At 40.0% G+C, this 20401-nt stretch overlaps 1 protein-coding gene across 1 annotated transcript; it reads left to right on the top strand.

Moving 5' to 3' along the window:
- The first annotated feature begins 1173 nt into the window (after window positions 1-1173).
- On the top strand, window positions 1174-19429 carry efhd2 (EF-hand domain family, member D2). The gene is made up of 4 exons (XM_010875604.3): window positions 1174-1469; window positions 14883-15030; window positions 15251-15385; window positions 15630-19429. The coding sequence occupies exons 1-4, from the start codon at window positions 1174-1176 to the stop codon at window positions 15759-15761; spliced, it is 711 nt and encodes a 236-aa protein (XP_010873906.1). The 3' UTR covers window positions 15762-19429.
- The last annotated feature ends 972 nt before the right edge of the window (window positions 19430-20401 follow it).

Here is a 20401-nt window from a genome sequence, read left to right as displayed (position 1 = left end):
GATTACTTAGCCTAAGGCCTTCCTATTGACATGTCAAAAATAAGTTTAGAGGTCTACCTTTATTACATCACATGACAACGTTTTCTAAATGACAACAAATATGGTCAATTTATGTAAAAAAAGAAAAGTGGAATTACTTGCTCAGAGATGATTCAAGAACATTTTCTAGATGAACAAGAATAGTGGAAACCAAGGAATGTGTGGAAATAAAATTAGCAGTAATTTGGTGGTTTGGTGGACAATTACAGGGGGCGTTTAACCCAAGGAGGCGTTTAACCCCAAGCCACCCTATATCCTGCATTCAGGTGAGCTCATACAGGCAGCCCAATTCTGCTGTCCATTTCACGAATAGATCTTTTCACCAGATTTTGCCTGCCTGTACATTAAATCTCCTTTGCCCGATTAATCCCATGAGATTGAAAAACACAAGTGTTTGGGCCTCCAGGACCAACACTGATCCGTTTTAAAATTAAGGTCTGGAATTATATGTGTAGACACATCGTTATAATACTACTGCAATATGATGAAATAAACATTGTTATGACAAAAACATATATAAAGCCAGATTTCCAATAAGATTTCTTTCCAAACGAGGGCTAGTAAAGCTGAGTGGGCAGAAACTAGGAAATGCCAAATACGGGCTAAAAAGATCCTATTGGACAAAATCGGCGCGTTCTTTGACGTTTTGTTAGGAAAGGCAAGTTTAGTGACTCAATATTAACTAACTTTCCTCTCCAATCCTTCGGAAAAACATTATAACTACATCCGGTAGGGTATCTAGCTTCATGTCCGTCTGTGATAGAGCGTTTGACACATCCGTGAAATCTGTTTTGCACGGATTCGTGACGTTGGATACTGTCAATGAACTCGTTTCATGGTGCGTCCCTTTAAAAGGCGTGGTGACGGGATTGAAAGTCTACGTAGCTGACCGTGCAGTGGATATATTCGTACGCCTTGCTGTACAGTCGCGCTGACCATACTAGCTGGAAGGGGATTCTTATATTTTCCCTAATAATTAGCATTCCAACCCTTCATTTTTCCAGTCTACACAGAAGTTAACATACAGAGCATAGACGCATGTCTATGGACCGCAGATATTGCCGTGGTGTACGCGTTCTCACCGTCTATTAGTTTTTTTTGTTAAATAGAGCAGCTTTTGAAATAAACATTAAAATGGCCACAGACGAACTGTCGTCGAAGCTTAGCCGTCGGCTTCAGATAGAAGAAGGTGTAGAGGTACCGGTAGCCATAGATGAGGCTGATCAGGGACATGAGAACGGAGCAGCGGAGGAGAAGGCGGCCACTGCAAACGCAGACTCGGAGTTGGGAGCTAAGCTTATGCGGCGCGGGGAGTTAAACGAGGGAGTGGGTGAACACCAGCAGCCGAGCATGAAGGTCTTCAATCCCTACACCGAGTTCAAGGAATTCTCCAGGAAGCAAATCAAAGATATGGAAAGAATGTTCAAAGAGTGAGTTCATGCTTAAGAAAATATCAATATTCATTGTAGGCCTATGTATCCTTCTCTAACAGCCTGTGACAGAATTCCAAACGTTGTGATTTTGCAGCATGTTGGAAGTTAATATAGACTCGTATCACACAATGACACATCGCCATATTCAAGACTAGTCGGAAGTAGGGGTGAGTCACGACATGAATTGAAATCAGTTTGTACACCAATATAGTTAAAGCGCAAGGAATGGCATGATAGTAACTGACCAATGAACTGGAGAAGTGGCAATTCCCATTGCACGTCTGTATTCAGCCCAGGGTAGTCGGCTGTCTTGTAAACCAAGGTATAGAACTGTTGTTCTCAACTGGGCTTGCATCGGCACCCGAAGTTAACCTTTATCTCAGTCACGACTCAATATTCGTGTCAATTTATTTTGTCTAAATATTTTATTGTAAGAAACAACAACTTGGGCAATTTCGACCGTCATTTTAACGCATTTATTTACCAGCGAAACATTACTAATCAGTTGTTGAATTCAATAATTGCATATAGCAAATTTTTGGACAAATGTTTGCAACTTTATTGTGGTTGTCAACCACTGCCTATTAAACAATAGTTCGGCGATGAACAACTCTGATTTTTACTTTTAAACCTGGACAGCATTCATTGATCAATTATCTAATCACAGTCAATTAGATTTAAAAAAAAATCTAATATAACTGCAATATGCAAATGGTCATTTATTAATCATTTATTTGGATGGCAATTCTCTATTGATTAACTGGGTTAAAGGAACATGATTTCTGTTATTAGAAGTATTATTTTGCAGACCCTGAAATAATCTATAGCCTGTGTTTGGACATTACATTTTGCAACCCGTTTCCACATCTCTGCATTGCATGTTGCATCATAGGATTGTGTAAAACTAGAGTGCCTTCGGAAAGTATTCAGACCCCATCACCTTCTCCACATTTTGGTGTTCTAGACTGCGTTTATAATTGATTACATTTAATTTTAACTATGTAACCCCAACAAATTTCGTCCCTATGGTGAAGCGCGGTGGGACTAGAAGATTGGTCAGGATAAAGAGAAGGATGAACAAAAGGCATATATAGGTCCTGATTCAGTGCACTGAGGATGTCAGATTGGGGTGAAGATTCATCTGTCTGCATGACGACTACCTAAAGCAGATAGCCAGCACAACGCTGGAGTGGCTTTGGGACAAGTCAATGTCCTGGAGTGTCCCAGCCTAAATGTGTACTTGAACCCAATTAAACATCTGTGGAGAGTCCTGATAATTGCAGTTTACAGATGCTCCCCATCCAATCTTACTGCTTGAGGATCTACAAGGAAGAATGGAAGAAGCTGCCCAAATCAAAGTGTGCAAAGCTGGCATACCCAGGAAGGCTCAAAACTTTGATCACTGCTAAAGGCACTACATTTTCAATTAATTGGCACATTTCTTGATTGTCTAAATCACTGTTATCAAAAGGACTGAACATATCAGTAAATTGAGGTGCTGAACCATTAAAACAACTGTACAACATTGTCTAACATTGTGTGTCAGTGATGTTCATGTAACGTTATTCACATGCCAGAGAGAACGTTAGCCCATGTCTTAGGAATGTAATACTGCCTTGTCACACTGTAACAAGCCAATGCTGCATATTTCTACAGTATCATACTCTTGCTTTTACGATAAAAGGTTACTCATGCTTTCCTGCATTGTATCCACCCAACTGCCAACACAAGGTCCCTTGCGCTGGGAAGTGTTGTGACTGCAGAAGTTATGTCTGACTAACACCAATTGGACCCCCCCACCCCATGTCCAACCAAGACTTGTGCTGAAAGGGAGTTGGGTGGTTTTGAGGGATTTTGGTCAGAACCATCCTGGGATTGGTGCCCAGAGTCTCTTGTTCAAGTGATGTTTCCCACTTTGCCAACCCATGATAGATTGGCCTTTACAAAGACTAGGTAGTTTGGGAGAATTGGCTGCTGGGCAGCATAGCCTAAATTGCGCGCATGTGTATAAGCAGTGCCACAATTGACAGGATTTTTCAGGTCTGGAAGCTGCTGCTATGTCCTATCTGTGGTTAAGAGCAGGGAAGCCCAACCCATTTCCTGGTGAGCTTCTGTCTTGTATGTTCTCTCCTAATCTTAACTAGCACACCTGATTCTAATCGTTTGCTGGATCAAACTCTAAATCAGGTTAGTCACCACTGGAGTCAGAGAGAACCTGGAATGGGGTTGGGCAGCCCTGATCTAGTGAGTCATAATGAAGCAGCACCAGTGTGATTCTGTATTTCAGACACCACTTGCTTGCATCAAGCTATAAAAGGACCTCTAGTACTACAGTCCTCCAGCTTTGTTTCTATACCTAAAGGTTGGTCAGTATCTCAGAGCATAAAGTAATTATTTTGAGGATGTTGTAATACAAGGGACACTGTAACAATACAGCTCTGGAATTATTTTGAAAACTGCACCTTTTTCTTTCCTTTGCAAAAATGTCAAAAAGGAAGGTTTTGAGTGAGGAACAGAAAGGTTAAACTTAAGAGACCACTGCAAATTGAACAATTCTGTTCCTCACTCAACTTTCCATTTCAGCTTTTTTGGAAAGGAAAGAAAAAGGTGCGGTGGTCTCTTAATTCTTTCCAGAGCTGTATATTGAATAGCATGAGACCCACTGTGCTAATTATTGACGTAGTATTTTCTGTTATCAATAAACTTTGTCCACCTGTCGTTACTCTTCCTTGATGAGTATGCTGTCACTGAAAGGCGTTGCCAGGTACAATGCAGTGGGGAACTTTCAGCCACATGTTTCAAGCTCTGGCAACACCATTTGGCTGCATTCCCCTGTTTGTTTCTGACTAAAAGCCTTTGATAAAAATCTGGGAGGAGTTACACACATGCGTAAGCTGTTTCTGGAAGGTACTTAAAAAGACTTGTTGAAATATAAAGAATTTTAAACATCAAATCTATGTGCACTGGCATTTTTCTCTCCCTTGGCTTTTTTGCTGTTATTGAGTCCGCATGCTCTTGAGTGTCACATTTTTGGATGCCGTATAAAATTAGATGTGTTAAAATGCTTTTCTAAACTATCTTTATTTGCATGGAACATGCATTACAAATGTCTGTCCTGGGGCTGATTATGGCAGACTCACTACCTTGCAGGTAGCCTAGGTGTTTCAAACCCTTTTTAGATTCTCATAATTGCTGGAGTCAAAGACATGGTTTAGATTAGGTTTTGAGATATTTTTAGATAAAGATTTTTTAGATCAGTCACAGTCTCTCAAGGACACGGCTGGTTATCGGTGTTAAATGTTTTGATAAGGGACTACTAGAGACAAGGTTGTTGTCTGGACCTTTTAGGTCAGAGTGAACTATGAATCATTGAATCTGGAATTTGCAGCAAATGGCCAGCAGTTTCCAGGGTGTGTGGTTACGTAGGGTCTCATGTCAACCTTTCCTGTGACCCAGGAATCGCATAAGTGGGTCTATATGGATCCTGACAATGCACCTCGACAGGTTATTAGGTTATTGTTAGGTTATTGTCCTGCTGGAATGTCAATTTGCTTTCCATTCTGAGATATTTAAACAGGTTTTTCTCTTGGATTTTGCCCTTACATTTACTTCCATACACACACACACACACACACACACACACACACACACACACACACACACACACACACCTAACATTCTGGCCCATGACAGGCATACCCATGAGACAACCATGCTTGAAATGTGAATGGTACTTTCTATTGGATTTCTGCCTAACATTATGCTTAGTATTCAGGACAGGAAGTTAATTGTTTTGTCACATTCTTTGCAGTATTACTTTAGTGGCTTGTTGAAAACAGAATTAATTTAAAACAGTTTTTCTCTTGGTTTTGTTTAGTATTGTGGAGTAACTACAATGTGTTGCTCTGTCCTCCATTTAGTCCTCACAACCATTTAACTCGATTTAAAAATGACTAATGGGCTCATGATTCAATCCCTGTGCAGATTCCTTCCTCTTCTGAATTTTTTTATTTTTGCCCATCGGCTAATATTTGCCATTCTTTGCAAACATCCTTGGTTTTTGTGATTTTGAATGTCCCTGAAATTCACTACTCAGCTGAGGGACCTTACAGATAGTTGTAGTGTTCATAGGAGGCTAATGTGATTGTTTGAGAAATATTTGGTCAATTAATAGAATGGTCAATGAATAGTAAGATAATAGTCAAATATCGGAAGCTGTTTTGCTCATCAAGACTGTAGATTTGGAAGGTGGCAGATTTTCTAAGTAGTTTCTATACATACCAGACAGGAGACAAATGTTCTCATATTACCCAAACACTTCTCATTGCAATCATTGGCAAAGAGACTGACAAACCAGGCCATACAAAACTAAGGTCTTGTTTACATTAGGCTTACTTTTCCAACATTCGCAACACTAGGTTATTTAGTTGTGTAACCTTGCAGTTAGCGAGGTAGCGTGCGCTACCTTTTCGGTACAGCCTCCCACGGAGTTCTGCAAGTGTGAAGAATTTCATTCGAACTGTAGCCTGTTTCTGTGCAGTGTGCACTCATATTGCTAGATTTAGTAAAACATTTTTTGCAAATGACTGCCACAATCTTGCGAACATGCCGGTGTAAATTTGAACGCTATGGAAATGATTTTGCAAACCAAGATATGTCTGTTTAGCACTTTATTCCCTCTGCTTATGTGAACAAGCCCTAACGTGCCCACTGTCCAACTAGGAGTGGCTTTTGAAGGGATGCATAAGAATATACATAAGAGGAAGTGTAGGGACGGTGAATGAGCAAAACCTCGCTACGTAAGGAGTATATGGACAATGACTGAACATGTGCTAAGAACGTGATCTGTTCTCAACGTGATCACGTGCTGGAGCTTCAGGCTCTTTACCGCTGTATCGGTCAAAGAATAGCCAGATCTGGCACCACAGCCATATACTTTTCCATGATTTCCCTTTATACACCCTAAGCTGCTGTTCTGTACACATATCTGGTAGGGATTATGGAGGAGACTGAGCTAGTTGCTGAATTGATAGATTGTATTAAGCCCCCTTTCTGTATTGCAAAAAGCATGCAGATGTAAAGCCGGGTTAGAATACCAGGTGGCAGACCATAGAAGCTAATGTTCTGTAACTATGGATGTTCTGGGTAGATGTGTCAGAATGCTGGCCCAATATACAGTAAAGGCACTGTAGGATGAGTCATTCTTTTTTTGAAGGAGCAGGTCTTAGCGATTTTGTAACGTGAGATATTGAATGAAACAAAGGATTAGGTGTAGCATTGCAGACTATGGATACTTCACTATCTGTAGTGTCTCAGAAATAGTACAATTTGGTCAAACTAAAGAACATCTCTGTGCAATGAACCACAAAGGCAAACTCTTATAAATCCACAATTTGAGACAGATGAACAACAGATGACGGTCAACAAAACCCAGCGGGAAGCTTCTTTGTTAATGATCCATTCCATTAGCATCGGATCACCATTTCATTTTGTGCTGTAGGACTTGACAAGTGTAGCTGTGGTTCCCATCTTATTCGTCTAATAGTCTTGTACTGTATCCCCTGCTGTGGCCCCATATGAAACATACGGAGCTTATGGTCTTTATCCCCCACATTTAAGTGGGGTCCCTCCCAACTCCCTGAGATTAGTTCTATTCTGTCGTCTTCCTAATGCTGTTTTTGTGTCTTTTATACTGCTTTTTAATCAAAATCCCTCTTCCAGAGAGGAAGCAATGAAGCAAGAGGATTTACTCTACCCAACATCTATCCTGGAGATGAGACTAAATGGGGATTCTATTGTATTTAGACCTGAGTGTTAAATTGTGAGGAATATTTGCTCTAATTGTTTTGTAATGCTGCTTTGTACTCATGTGGACATGAGTGGCATTTTGGCAACTTTGAGGAAAACTATGTAGTTGTCTGTTCACACCTGCTTTCTCAATGGCTAGAACGGTCCCACTGAATTTCTACTCCTGCCTGCTTTACATCTGAGGACAGTACTGCCATTGTTAGTGGTCACTCAGCTGTCTTATTTTTGTTAGATTTTTGCTTCTTCCAAATCAACATAATTGGTTATTTTCTTGTGACTTATTGCCCTGGTTGATTTCAGCGGGACCCTGGCATATTGGGCTCCCTGATCAGGCTAAGTGACTGGATCTGCTGAGCAAATTTGCATAGTCCCTTTTTGAAACCCAGAGTTTTGTAGGTGTTCTTTGACCAAGATTTTAACTCCTGGTCCCAAGCACTTGGCTGTAATATAAGGCAGTGACTAGGATCACGTCATTGTGCCCCTTGGAAGGCTCTACAAGTTAGATAATTAAACAGGTTAATATTCACGGGCTGCTGTAGGGCCAGATGTTATATCAATGTGTTTATCGGCTTGCAGATGTTTTCTCTTACAATTTCAACATCCCTCTTACCCGCCCCATAATACCAACATGTTTCAAACTGACTACTATGTCCTTAGTTAATACTGGTTACTTTCATCCCCCTTTCCTAGGCTAACACCCAAGACTACATGTAGCTAACATGATAATTGAAACCTTTATGTTACTAGATGATTTACGACAATGTATGGTTTGGTACCTTAACTAAACTCTGAAACTGAAAAATGTAAGAACGTAACCCAAATCTAATTTTAACTTGTCGAAGCATAGGCAGGTTTTCTGCTGGGAGGTAGGCTTCTTCATTACATGCTTAATTGACTAAAGCATTCTAGTAAAATTCTAGTAAAAAATTTAATGCAGAGTTTGATTGATTACATGTAAAACAAATGTCAAAAAGGAAACCCTATCAAAATAAACTTTTTGCGAATGCCTCCTATTGAAAGCTAATGAAGCCTCTGCTGCTGTAGTTCCAGTGATTTAGAAAACAAAGGCAGCCTGTCTAAATGCCTGTCATCCTGGTGCCACTCACATCTGTACTGTGTTGGAAGTCTGGTCTTGGCACACATCAACCCTGGCATTCCAGACACCCTGGAACCAATCCAATCACAAAGCCCCGACAGAGCTGCAGTTTTTATTGTGCTGCCGCGGTGTCCTCTACCACCTGGACAAGAGGACCGGCTATATGAGAATGCTCTACATATAGTTTAACACCATTTTGATTGCATTTGGTTTTATAGGATTTAAATGTGTACAAATCAGTCTTTACATCTTTCTCATACCTTGAAATTACACTTCTGCATAACATAATTTTTTTCCCCTCTCATACACTAACAGCGTTCCCATACTTGAAGGAGGTGGTTGGCCTCAGAGGATGCAATCAATCGACAATGTCCAGAGTCATGCCCTGACCATCCAAAATACCACAGTGCCCCACAAGCCAGCGTTACTTACACTTTCATACACAGCACCATGCTAAAGATAACCACTCTCACAGCTGATCCAATCGGTGTGCTTAACATCAACATAATTAGTCACCTGGTCCCTAATCTCCTGATGAGACTGTAGTGGCTGTACAAGAGAGGAATAAGCCATTCCCACCATATTACCCAAACACTTCACCTATATGCACTTCCTGTGCCCTGAAATCATATGATTTCCAGCTGTGATTTGGAGTGTCTGTCGTTAAAGGGGGGGGCTGAGTCTTTTGGGGGGCTGAGTCTTTTGGGGGGCTGAGTCTTTTGGGGGGCTGAGTCTTTTGGGGGGCTGAGTCTTTTGGGGGCTGAGTCCAGACTTATGCACACTGACTCCAGACATGCACCCTATAATATTTACATTGATTCTCCACATAACCAGACGACTGCATTATCTACAGTCTCTCATTAGCTCTGTAAATAGTCCTGTACACAGTGTGTTTTATGGTAAGTGGTATCTTTTAATCTTTTCTTGTGGTATTTGTATTTCCTCTTTACTACTTTTCAGCATAGAATAATGGTGACTGAGCCTTTTATAATTTCACTGTTAGTCAGCCATTGTAACTTAATGTGGTACATGCAATTTAATATGCAAACATTGTTAACGTTTCAATTTCATTCAAATATTACACATTTCCTGTATAGCTTGGTGTCTGATTTATTTAATGTCCTGCACAGATAGAACACGAGCAAGAACGTTTATTGTTGCGCAAGCAGAGGTCCAATGCTGCACAGAAAACCACATGCATTGAATGCCCGCAGCCTGTGTTGTGTGCTGAAATCGCACTTCAGAATATGCAAATCTGATAATTTGATCTACACCAGCCTATTTAAGACAAGGCTACCATTTCAATTACCATTTCAATTGTGGGAAAAACTTGTTGGATAAGTCAGTGCCATGGTAGAAATGTCACTAGTTTCCACCTTGCTATAATTTCTCACACTTTTCTGTGGCCTTTTGGTTTTTTGATTTAGACATGTAAAGATATGCATGAGAAAAGGCGTCCATTGTGAATGAAGGTTAATTTGTTAGCTTGCAGAAACCGAAACCGGACTTCTGACCAGTAGCACTATTGATTTGAAGCTTGCTCAGTGGAAGATTTGCAAAGGCCCTGGCCAACACTGGTTGTGTTCTGTGTATGTCTAGGAATGCACAGTACTGAAGGACTGGCCTTGGGTTGAACTCTACACGCCATTTGTGAGGTCTTGCTTGTGCGGGCCATTTGGTGCATGTGCAACATTTGCCACTAGTCTTATCCATTGACTCTCCCTATTGAATTTTGACAGGGGGGTTGTATATTTTGGTTAGGTCCTGTACATTTGGCCAGCAGTCCTTGTCGGTACTTGTTGTAGGGTTCATTTTGGGAGGACAAAATAACAAATTGCATTACGTGTTAACTGTTGTGTTCAGCAGATGCATAAGATGGCAGCCTGGTTGGATTTTTAAAGGAGTGTGGTGTGACGAAAGTGAGTCTTATGCAATTTATTCTAGTTGTTGGTGGCAGAGAACGGAAAAGAGTGACTGACTGCCAGAGGAAGGGGGAGGGGGGGTCTACCAATTATGACAATGGAATAAAAAATTTAATTATGGTCACAGGCCTTTTTCAATACGTTTTTGATTCTGTTACACCTTAAGAATAAGCATACAAAAATACAATTTATATTTTTTTTATATTAAGTTGAGTAATTCCATGTTGGGAACTCTCAGGTTTTAATTGACTCATAAATGCACAAGTAGCCACTTAATGGCAAGAAATTATTTGCTACCAAAGTGGTGTATTCCATATGACTGTACACACATTCCATAATAGGCTATTTGGGAAACTACAAGAAGTAATTGTTTTACTTCTGACCAAAAAAGCCATTTCACTTCTCAGTGGGTTTTTTCAGCTCCATTTCACTCATGCTGTGCTAGTGGCTGACTGAGAACCACTTGTTCAGCTCACAGATGCTGCTCTAAGAGTGGAGCGAAGGCCGGAGCCAAACTGTGCTCCTCCATTTCCCATGACCCTGACCCAGCCTCTTACGACCTCACAGCTCTGTGGCCGGAAGTACAAGAATCATGTGAAGGTGGGCTTCAGCCAGTAATGACGTAAAGGATACAGATTTGAATTCAGAACTTTAAAACAAAAAAACTAAAACATCTTGTTTTAAAAAATGCCCTTGTTGAGTAAATCCATTGCATAGAGATGGCTAGTGGACTTGTTCTACAATGGACACCAATATTTGAAGGCATCCACCATTTGAATTTAGTCAACTGTTTGGGAATTGAACAACATTTCTGAACCCTCCTGATGTTGCATCAACTTGAAGAACATTTGTTAAAAATAATTTGTTTTAATGCATATGTTGGGAGTGTGAATAGCTAGCTGTATGTCAGTGACTTGTTTTGGGAAAATGCTGATGAACATTATAAAACAGATTTATTTTCTTTCTGACCATTACAGTCAAATCATAACATGCCTGTAGATGATTGCATTACTTAATGGGTGGAAAAGACTCAATGGGGAAAAACCTTCAGGGCAGAGAAAATGGAAAAACTCTTGGTTAATCATGATGAATTACAGAAAATCGTATGATTACTGTAAGTAGGCTCCGATGCTTATGAAACTTTTGGGTGTTGGTTATTTGTCAGCAAGATGTGGGCCCACTGTCTACCACATCTCTCTGCTGAGTTCAGGTAGCATGGTGCCTTATTGCCTATTGACCCAATTTAGCATGCAGTTGAAATGTGTATGCTGTTATACTTCACTATGTAGCCTAGTCTGGAGTTACATATTTCATTGCTTTGTTTTGGGTTGACATTCACTTAGATGTCCAAACTCCCCAAAAATGTTGTTAATGTCATTAGTGGATTTTGGATCACTAAGAAGCGTATGTATGATAGGGTGGTTTAAGAATTCTACTCAAGCCGTCAACTCTAGCATAGTACCAAGTAAGCTTGTAGTCATTTGTGTACCTCTGGAAGCTAAAGCTAAGGGTGGAGTTGGCTAAACCTTTGACATTTGCAAGTGCTGATGAGCGGGGAGCTTGTTATGACCAAATATGGCTATTCTTACCGCATGCATCAACTTTTGCCCAAAACCATTGCGATTCAGGAAGTGGGTCTATTTGTACTTCCTCTTTGGTTATGAACAAACTAGCTTGTTCCTTCCTGAACTTTTCAGACACGTCTCATTAGTTTTGGCTTCCTCAATTTGTGCCACGGCCTAAGATTCAAGTTGAAGTTTATATTTATTGCTGCTGTTCATTGCTGTTAACATCAGCATATAGTATTTGTCTTACTGGGGTTCCTTCAGCTTGTACTGGCAAGAGTACAAAATGTATTTAAAGCAAAATGTTATTCAATGAAGTCTGAGTGATTTCCTTGTCATGAAAGCTTTGGCTACAGTTCATAGGGTACTTCATGCTGACATACGGATGTCCATTTCCTTTGGGGAGTTGGAAAGTACTCTAGTTTCACTAAATAGATTTGTCAAGCAACCAATTCACTCTACCTTTTTGTTCTTCAAGAAAACGACATAGTAAGAAGAGCCAACCTACACTCACATTAAATGTGACTATGTTTAGCATAATCTAAGCCCATATCTTTTGACTTGTGTAGAATTTGCTAGATGCAGCCTTTGTACAGGGAGGACAGGCATGGACATGTATGGAACCTTAAGAATCTTGTTCAGCTTTAAGGGTTTTCAGAGTTGAGGATAAGCAGTGTAAAAACCTGTAGTTTGCCTACACAAATGTATTGTGGAGTACAGGCAGTGGGTCTCCTGTTTAGCTTTGACCACGCAACTCAATTAATGGAACAACAGAATGTGCATATTGTTTCCTACGCCATGAAGATGGGTCAGATTTTTGCCATGAGTGAAACTGGGATGTAAGAAGCACAGTGGGTAGAGAGGAGGGATAGGAGAATGAGACGACTTTACTCTTTATTCTTCCTTCAGTATGTTTACAAATTTTCCTCTGGTTGAGTGGTCCTCAAAACACTTCTGCACTGTATTCTTTTGCATTGATCCGAATATTCTGTGGCTTTTGATCTAATTATGTTCTTGAAGGAGCAATGAAATGACATCCTACATTGTGGCCTAACAATTTGAGTTTCAGAATAAACCGCAACAAAAAGGAATAATCAAACAATGCTCAATCTGCCATACCCATTTCAACCCTAATATTGCCACTGTTGCTGAAAACATACTACAAGAAACACTGCTGTTCGCTCAAACTTCAGTCATTTTTAAAACGGACCTTCTTTTATGTTTGGAGGTCATAACATCATACAGTACAGATGGAGCAATTATTACGTCCTTGGTCTTCATGTGTGCACTGATGTAGTTTGACAGACTGTGCTTTCAAAGGGCCTGCAGTTCAGACCGTGGCTTAATGATGCTCATGGCAATATGTTACTTATAACAGTCAGGAAATGAATGGCCTTTGAACAAACCTAAACCCCATAAAAGGACAACTGGACAAGGGAGTCTGCAGTATACGTAGTACTGTTCAAATACTAAATTTCACCCAATACGGTATTGTCTGACAGGTGTGTGGCTTACAGTGGGTTTCCACAGATGACTACCCCAGGCAACTTAAAGCCAGTACTGTGCACTGCTGCTGCTCCCATCCAAATTGGGGCTGACCTGGTAATGTACAGTGTCAGTTGTTTATTATACATTACCATCCTTCCTACTAAAAAGTTCCTCTCCTCACTCAGTTACAACAGAATTACACACTGCAAGTTCCTCATTAATGTCAACTACAGCAGTAAAATACCCCTGTAACCAATCTGACTGCTTTTTAAAGGGAGAGTACTTATAATACAATACATTGAGGCAAACTACTAAGAATCTTTAAAGGAGCTTGTTGTGGTGTACATCTTCTAAACTTAATTTTTATATTAACAAAGCAATCTAGAGCAACGTGTGCCATGAAAAATGGAGCATCAACTGGGTAGGTTAGAACCTTAGGTGCTTTCTTTGATGCGTTCACATTTATTGGCTGGCCTATTTGTGGGTTGACTAGTTTCCTTTATATAGATTTGCATGACTAAGATGGACACCATCACCACACCATCTTCATCCTGCTTGCTGTAAATTTCTGACTACATAATCTAACTGCGGAGTGGGCCAGAGGTCTTAACTATGAGAGAGACTTGCTCTTATTTTTATTTTTGCAATAGTTTACTTTTCAAGAAATGTGATAAGCTTTGGGGTCGTTTGTGATTTGCTATGATTAAATCTTGACTTTGGCACCACATGAAAACGGGAATAATGATTGATGTTTTTTGTATTTAACTGTTCGAAGTAAAGTAGCTGGCCTGTGCACAATGATAGGTCTTTGAAAACATGTTAGGTCTTTGAAAACATGTTTGAGGATGTTTGATTGGTATACTAGTTTGTAGGTCAGCAGTGTTTTGTATACATTGCAGTTATGATATTAAGATTAATCTAATTTCTTTACCCCAACACTGTTTAGACATTGTTTTAATAAGTCTGTCTGAGAATTTAATTTACTGACTCGAATTGACTTTTCTTCATAAATTAATTAGAAGGGAATATACTATTGTAAAAAGAAATTCTGGGGGAAAGTCAAACCGCTGCTTTAAGTTGTTTATTAAACCTTATTTTCCCAGAAATATTGACAAAGATATTGCAGTTCTTTCCCATGTACCATAGTTATGTACTGTAATAGCCAGTAGATACTAGGTGAAAACGTTCTTGTTGTTTGAACACCATATGCCCCTTTAACAGTCTGGCAAATCACGCATGGATGACGTTATCATGTAGCTTATTTAACAGTGTGGAAAAATTGGGAATTGCGGAGGAACTGTAAAAATGCCTACTCAGAAGAATGCTGTCCGTTAATGTAATGCAATACTCCCACTTAGAGGTCACCCATAGCATTCTGTTCCATGAATCCATGAATGCTTATTTGAGACCATTGATTTACATTTCCACATGCTTCAAATAAGTAAAGTCCTTTAACATGCACTGCATTAACTTAAGCCACCCTATCTGTCGTAAGGCTAACCCATTGGTCTTGCTGTCTGCGCCCATTCAGGTACGATGCAGGGAAGGACGGATACATAGACCTGATGGAGCTGAAGTTGATGATGGAGAAGCTGGGGGCACCACAAACCCATTTGGGTCTGAAGAACATGATCAAGGAGGTGGATGAGGACCTGGACAACAAGCTGAGCTTCAGAGAGGTGAGACAAGACTGACACCACGTGGCATGAGCAATCAGCCTTCCAGCTCTAACTCAAAACAGCTGTATTTGTCAGAGATAATAGAGTGGTGCAAGCTGTTTTTTCATTGTGTGCGATCCATTTGCTGGTTGTACAGGGATAAAAAAAAAAGGGAAAAAAAAGAATTGTGGATACATATGGATTCTTGCCTGACTCCACTGATGGTCCTCTGTCCTTCCAGTTCCTCCTGATCTTCAGGAAGGCAGCAGCTGGTGAGCTAGCAGAGGACAGTGGTCTCAGTGTTCTGGCCCGGCTCTCTGAGATTGATGTGTCCACTGAGGGAGTAAAAGGAGCCAAGACCTTCTTTGAAGCCAAAGTGAGTTTATCTTCTGTTTCTGAGCCGGAGGTCCCACTTCTGTTTCTGTGTCTCTTTCTCACAGCTTTTGCACAGCATTTTGCATCTATACAGTTTCATTTGTCTATGCTTTTCAATAAGCAAGAAAAAATACAATATGTTATTGAATTGACTTAAAATATTAATTGATTAGACTGGTAGACCACCATAAACTGTAACGATAAAGCTGGAAAACTTAATTGCCATTTTTTTCCTCCTTTGCCAGGTAGCCGCTGTCAATGCAAGCAGTCAGTTTGAGGCAGAGATCCGGCAGGAGCAGGAGGAGAAGAAGAGGCAGGCAGAGGAGAAAAAGCAGAGGCAAGCTGCCTTCAAAAACCTCCAGTCTGCCTTCAAATGACCACCTTATCTTCCTACTGCTCCACCATTGTCCCGGTTTCTTCAGTATCCCACTCTCCTTCATTTGAAACATGGTAATGATATGCAAGGCTCTGGTAGTCTGTCTAGAGCTCCTTTCGCTTAGCCCCTGTTCATGAAAAAGTAACAGTGATATTCTGTTGATGACCCATTGCTTTGACCTTTTAAATTATACATTCAGAGTTGTGCAGATACAGATTCCTCCGTTCTTATAATGCTGAGTGGACAAGTGTTTGTTTGGTCCTGTCTGACACTGACTGCTGCATTGAATTGGATCCATCCTGGAGAAGCATGGCCTGTGTCTCATGTATTTAATCATTCCTAAATCATGACTGTGGTTTTGTGCCACACTAAAGTAGTTGTTAATGAAAACAACTTTTTGATGCAACTAAGAATGTGAACAAAAATGCATCTATTTTTGGGTTAACTGAAAATTATTTAAATACTGGAACATTTGTCCACTTAACATAAGTAATTACCGTTTATTCCAGTGACTCTACATTGTGAATGTGGGTTTTAAAGAGGTCTTATCCAACCCATTGTGTTACATGGTACCAGCAGTGGTTGTGCTTTATCCATGTCATTTTCGGTAGGAGCTTGTAAGCGCTTTATAAAATATAAACAAGTGCCACTGTGGCTGCTTTGAGAGAAACCCACACGACCAGAGCTGCATTCCCTATGCTGTGAGAAAATATTATGTGCACACTTTTTTTTTTTTTTTTTTTTTTTTTTTTTTCAGACGGTTGATCCCATTTTAATGTAGAGGAATAGTTCAGTGTTTAATGCCTAAAATAGCACTCTATTTTTTATGTTTATCTGGGTGGTGTTTTATGGGTTTAATTTTGGGGATGGATATTCTTGCATGCATGGTGGTGGTTGTTTATAAGTGTGTTTTGTATGGGCACTGTGAATTTCTGACAATCTTATTTACACCCAAAGTGGTTCCCTGACTTGAGCCATGAAAACCCCCACCAGATCTGACCAGTCTGACTACTGGCTGACTGCATACTACCTTTAATCCTCCTTACCAGAGGCAATTGGCCCTCTAATAATTTACTAATATGTCTGCTGGTTTGGCTCTGGTTTTCACAAAATGTTTACCATTTCTCACAACAGCCAAAACGTCTGTGCAGGGTGTCACATACGCAGGCTGAGTACAAGTCTTTGAGGCTAACAGTCGAGTCCTTGACCCTCCTTGCCTTCGCCAAAGAGACTGGCCTTCTGGCAATCCCGCCCATGAATATGCAACTGGATAGTAGAATAGTTGGTTATTGGTTGTTTGGAATAACATTGTTTTCCATAACTTGTGAATCCAGAAATTGAATTATAATTGGTCAAAGTCAAATACAAGTGTTCAGCTACTTTCTATGAGTTTTTGTATATTAATGATGGGAATGAAAGCTGATATTTTGCGGTTTGAATTGCTGCATTTTGACCAGCTGGTTTCGTCTGGGCAAATAAAATGGTTGCTTAACAATCAGGTAGCAATGTGTTCTTTGGAGAGAGGATGATAATAGTTTTAGTACTTGTGTAATTATAATTCAAAAGAAGGTAGGTTATCCAATCAGCATCAACTCCTGTTTTACTCAAGGTCAATAGTAGTGACGTTTATTAGATGAAGGCCAGACTCTTGGTACATGTTGTAGAACAAGGACTGGATTGTAAGCCAAACAGACTAGAGGTAAGGCTACCACAGCAATTGAAAACCTTGTAAAAAGCCTTTCACTCATTTGATTTGACTCTGCAATGTTTCTCCTGAAACCCCTGTAATACTGCCTGTGCACTGAGTTAGAACCAGGAAAACATGAATCTTCCCCACAAATAGTGTCTGGATATATCTAGAAGGCTCTTACTGTATTATGGTTGGGACCAGGTGGCTTGTGCTGAGACTAGTTGAGGAACTGGCTGCTGTGTCACTGGAGTTGAGCTCTGTTCTTCCTGTAGTATGGTGTAATGTGACTGAAATGTTGGTGGGTGGGGGGCAACTGGTGATCAAGACCCTTTTGTCTGTGTATGTGTTTTTAGTTTGTATGATTGCAGAACCAACAAATACAGGGCTTACTAGAGGACAGGGTTTCTGGAACAATGGTTGCCCAATCTTCTGATTTAGCTGGAAAATTATTTTGCATTAGCCTTGCATGTGACCAGTCAGTATCTTTAATGTGTCAAGCACACCATATTGGCAATGCTTTGCATCTGACTGTCAATTCATGCAATTAACATCAAGTCTTTGTTTGCTCAACTCACATGTTGTCATCTAGAACCCAACCCCTTGAGCACTGTAAGGAGATACGCTGTCTGTGGTGATGTGTACATTGGAATATACAGTGTGAGTCACTGTTATCCTCTTTAGTATAGTTTAGAACATAATTTTTTTTTGTGTAGGACACTGTCATTTTCTGTAGTATAGATAGTAAATGACTCAAAACATTTGAGATATGCACTCAGTTTGCACACATTTGGCCTTGTTCAAAGAACTGACTTAACAGCTTTGATCATGTTTAATGCAAACACAGCTGTAGCTTTATTAAACATTTTTATTAACGCAGACTAAATTACCATTTGTTTATTCATCAGTGTATTCATTGGTTTATTGGGTGGGTGTACAAAGTTGACTATTTTGGCATATCATACATTTTTGTTCCCTTCCAGAAAATGTCATGCTTTTTAACTCCACTCAACTGAACTATTTTAAATTGGAGCAGGTTGGGAGTATGAGGGAAATAGTAGTTTGTACAGTACATATTCAGTATAATAGTTTGTGAACTAGCTTCTAACATTGTGTTCAAATAGGGTATCAATAGATATCTGGCAGAACACCATGGCACACTACAACTGAGAGGTTGTATATAAAAATATTTTTTCATGATAATAGTCATTTAAAAAAAATGCTTTTAGTTTTGTATGGGATTATGTGAAATGTTTTGCATATGAGTGTCGTCCACAAGCAGGTCCCCTGGTTTAAAAAAAGAAAGGGAAGTATCCACTGGTTATACCTTACCAAAGTGATGGGAAATTGACCAGTTCATCTGTGAGTGATTAAAAATGTTGTCTGTGTCAAATGTTTTCAGATGTTGTCAATATTGAAAACCGTATATGTTTATCTATACCTTTGTCTACAATCACAATGCCTTAAACAAGGCTAATGGAAAAATCAATCCTACCGGAAGCCCTTTCTCCCAGGTTGTACAAATTACATTTAGACTTCTTCACTTACTACTTTAATCCAAAACCATTGTTCATCGCTCAGTCTGCACAGGGCCAGATGGGAGTTGGAACTCTCCCTGCCCTCCGGAAACAGGGGTTTTAGACAAACATTTCTCAGTAGAACACTGGGTTTGGTGCCATCTCTCCTGACGCTGGCCATGCAGAAAATACCACGCCGGGCGGCTTAGGTTGCTGCTGTATCCGCTACCTCGGGCCATAAAAGGTATTGACCGCTAGACAATTATGTGTTGCTCATTGAAGCCACATTCCACGATGCATAGTCTTCCATTCAATCCCAGTTTATTGGTAGTTTTTGTCCATTTGCGTTGCTAACTATCACAACCAGTTAGTCAGGCAGAATGGAACAATACGAACATTGGCACGCAATGCTAGTATGAGGACACAACTTGTAGCCAAGCCAATATTGAGTTCTGCTGTTTGTATTTTAGACCATCTCAATCATTCAGTTCAGTGTTATGAAAAGGGAAAAATCTGGCCCGCGTTTGAGATGCAATTTATAGGACCTGGGAAGCGTAGCAAATGGGAGGCTTAATGTTTCGCTTTGCCCTGTTCAAGGTGTGATTGTTAAATGTTTTCAGTGATAAAGTGACTGAATAAAAGGTAACCGTAGGTTTCTTCCTTTTTCCATTTGACATGCAGTTTTGTCCATCCTGTTTCCTATTGTCCTGTGAAAAATGGAGATTACAGATTAAAAGATGCATTCCTTAACCAAGTCACTCACACCTCATGTATCGTCATCCATTTCTGACGGAGGGAAAGAGTGGGATGCAATGAGCTGGGTCTTACACCAGTGAAAACAGTACAATATTCACAATTGGACTAATGCCCTTGTGATATGGGACCATGGGGTGCAATGGTAGAGGACCGATTTGGTGTTGAGTGCATAGAGAAGCACGTGGGGAGACCTTGTCTGTTGTGTAATTTTCTATCATATTCCTTGTTCTCCAAGGTCCTCATTTCTTCTGTCTTCATCATTCCCAGGGGAAATTGTGCCAAATGTTTTTGTCTAATATATCTCCCATTCCACTCATGTCATGGGGATTGAAATGTTGTCTAGATTACTTTCAACAAAATAATTCTAGTGGCAATAGACTAGATTTTGATTTGGCATGAAGAACTGCTGTGATGCTCAGGGTACAAAAAAATAATAAGTGTACTTTAGCTCCTTTTAGTCTGTAATAGTGACACTGAAGGTGTGATGTAACAGTAGGATTGTACTTTTGTTTCTCTGACTTTCAATGTCTAAGTCTTAAAGGGTCATGTTTAAATTCCACCTTGGTTTGAAAAGTTCACTAAGGGATCTTGCAATCAAAAGTTGTTTTAACATTTTGCTCTGGTTTTCACCATATTTATGTCTGATTTGCTGTAATCTGTCCTACTTTTTTCAAAGTAGTT

This window comes from Esox lucius, chromosome 12, assembly GCF_011004845.1.
Source record: "Esox lucius isolate fEsoLuc1 chromosome 12, fEsoLuc1.pri, whole genome shotgun sequence".
NCBI lineage: Eukaryota > Metazoa > Chordata > Actinopteri > Esociformes > Esocidae > Esox > Esox lucius.
The sequence above is the reverse complement of the archived record's forward strand: the minus strand, read 5'-3'. Positions and strand labels throughout refer to the sequence as shown.

What these genes read in the sequence shown, in the direction of transcription:
- efhd2 (XM_010875604.3), top strand. Translation starts at nt 1,174, where the DNA reads ATGGCCACAGACGAACTGTCGTCGAAGCTTAGCCGTCGGCTTCAGATA. An exon ending in ATGGAAAGAATGTTCAAAGA is followed by an intron (nt 1,470 to 14,882) that starts GTGAGTTCATGC and finishes GCGCCCATTCAG; the next exon opens with GTACGATGCAGGGAAGGACG. An exon ending in AGACCTTCTTTGAAGCCAAA is followed by an intron (nt 15,386 to 15,629) that starts GTGAGTTTATCT and finishes CTCCTTTGCCAG; the next exon opens with GTAGCCGCTGTCAATGCAAG.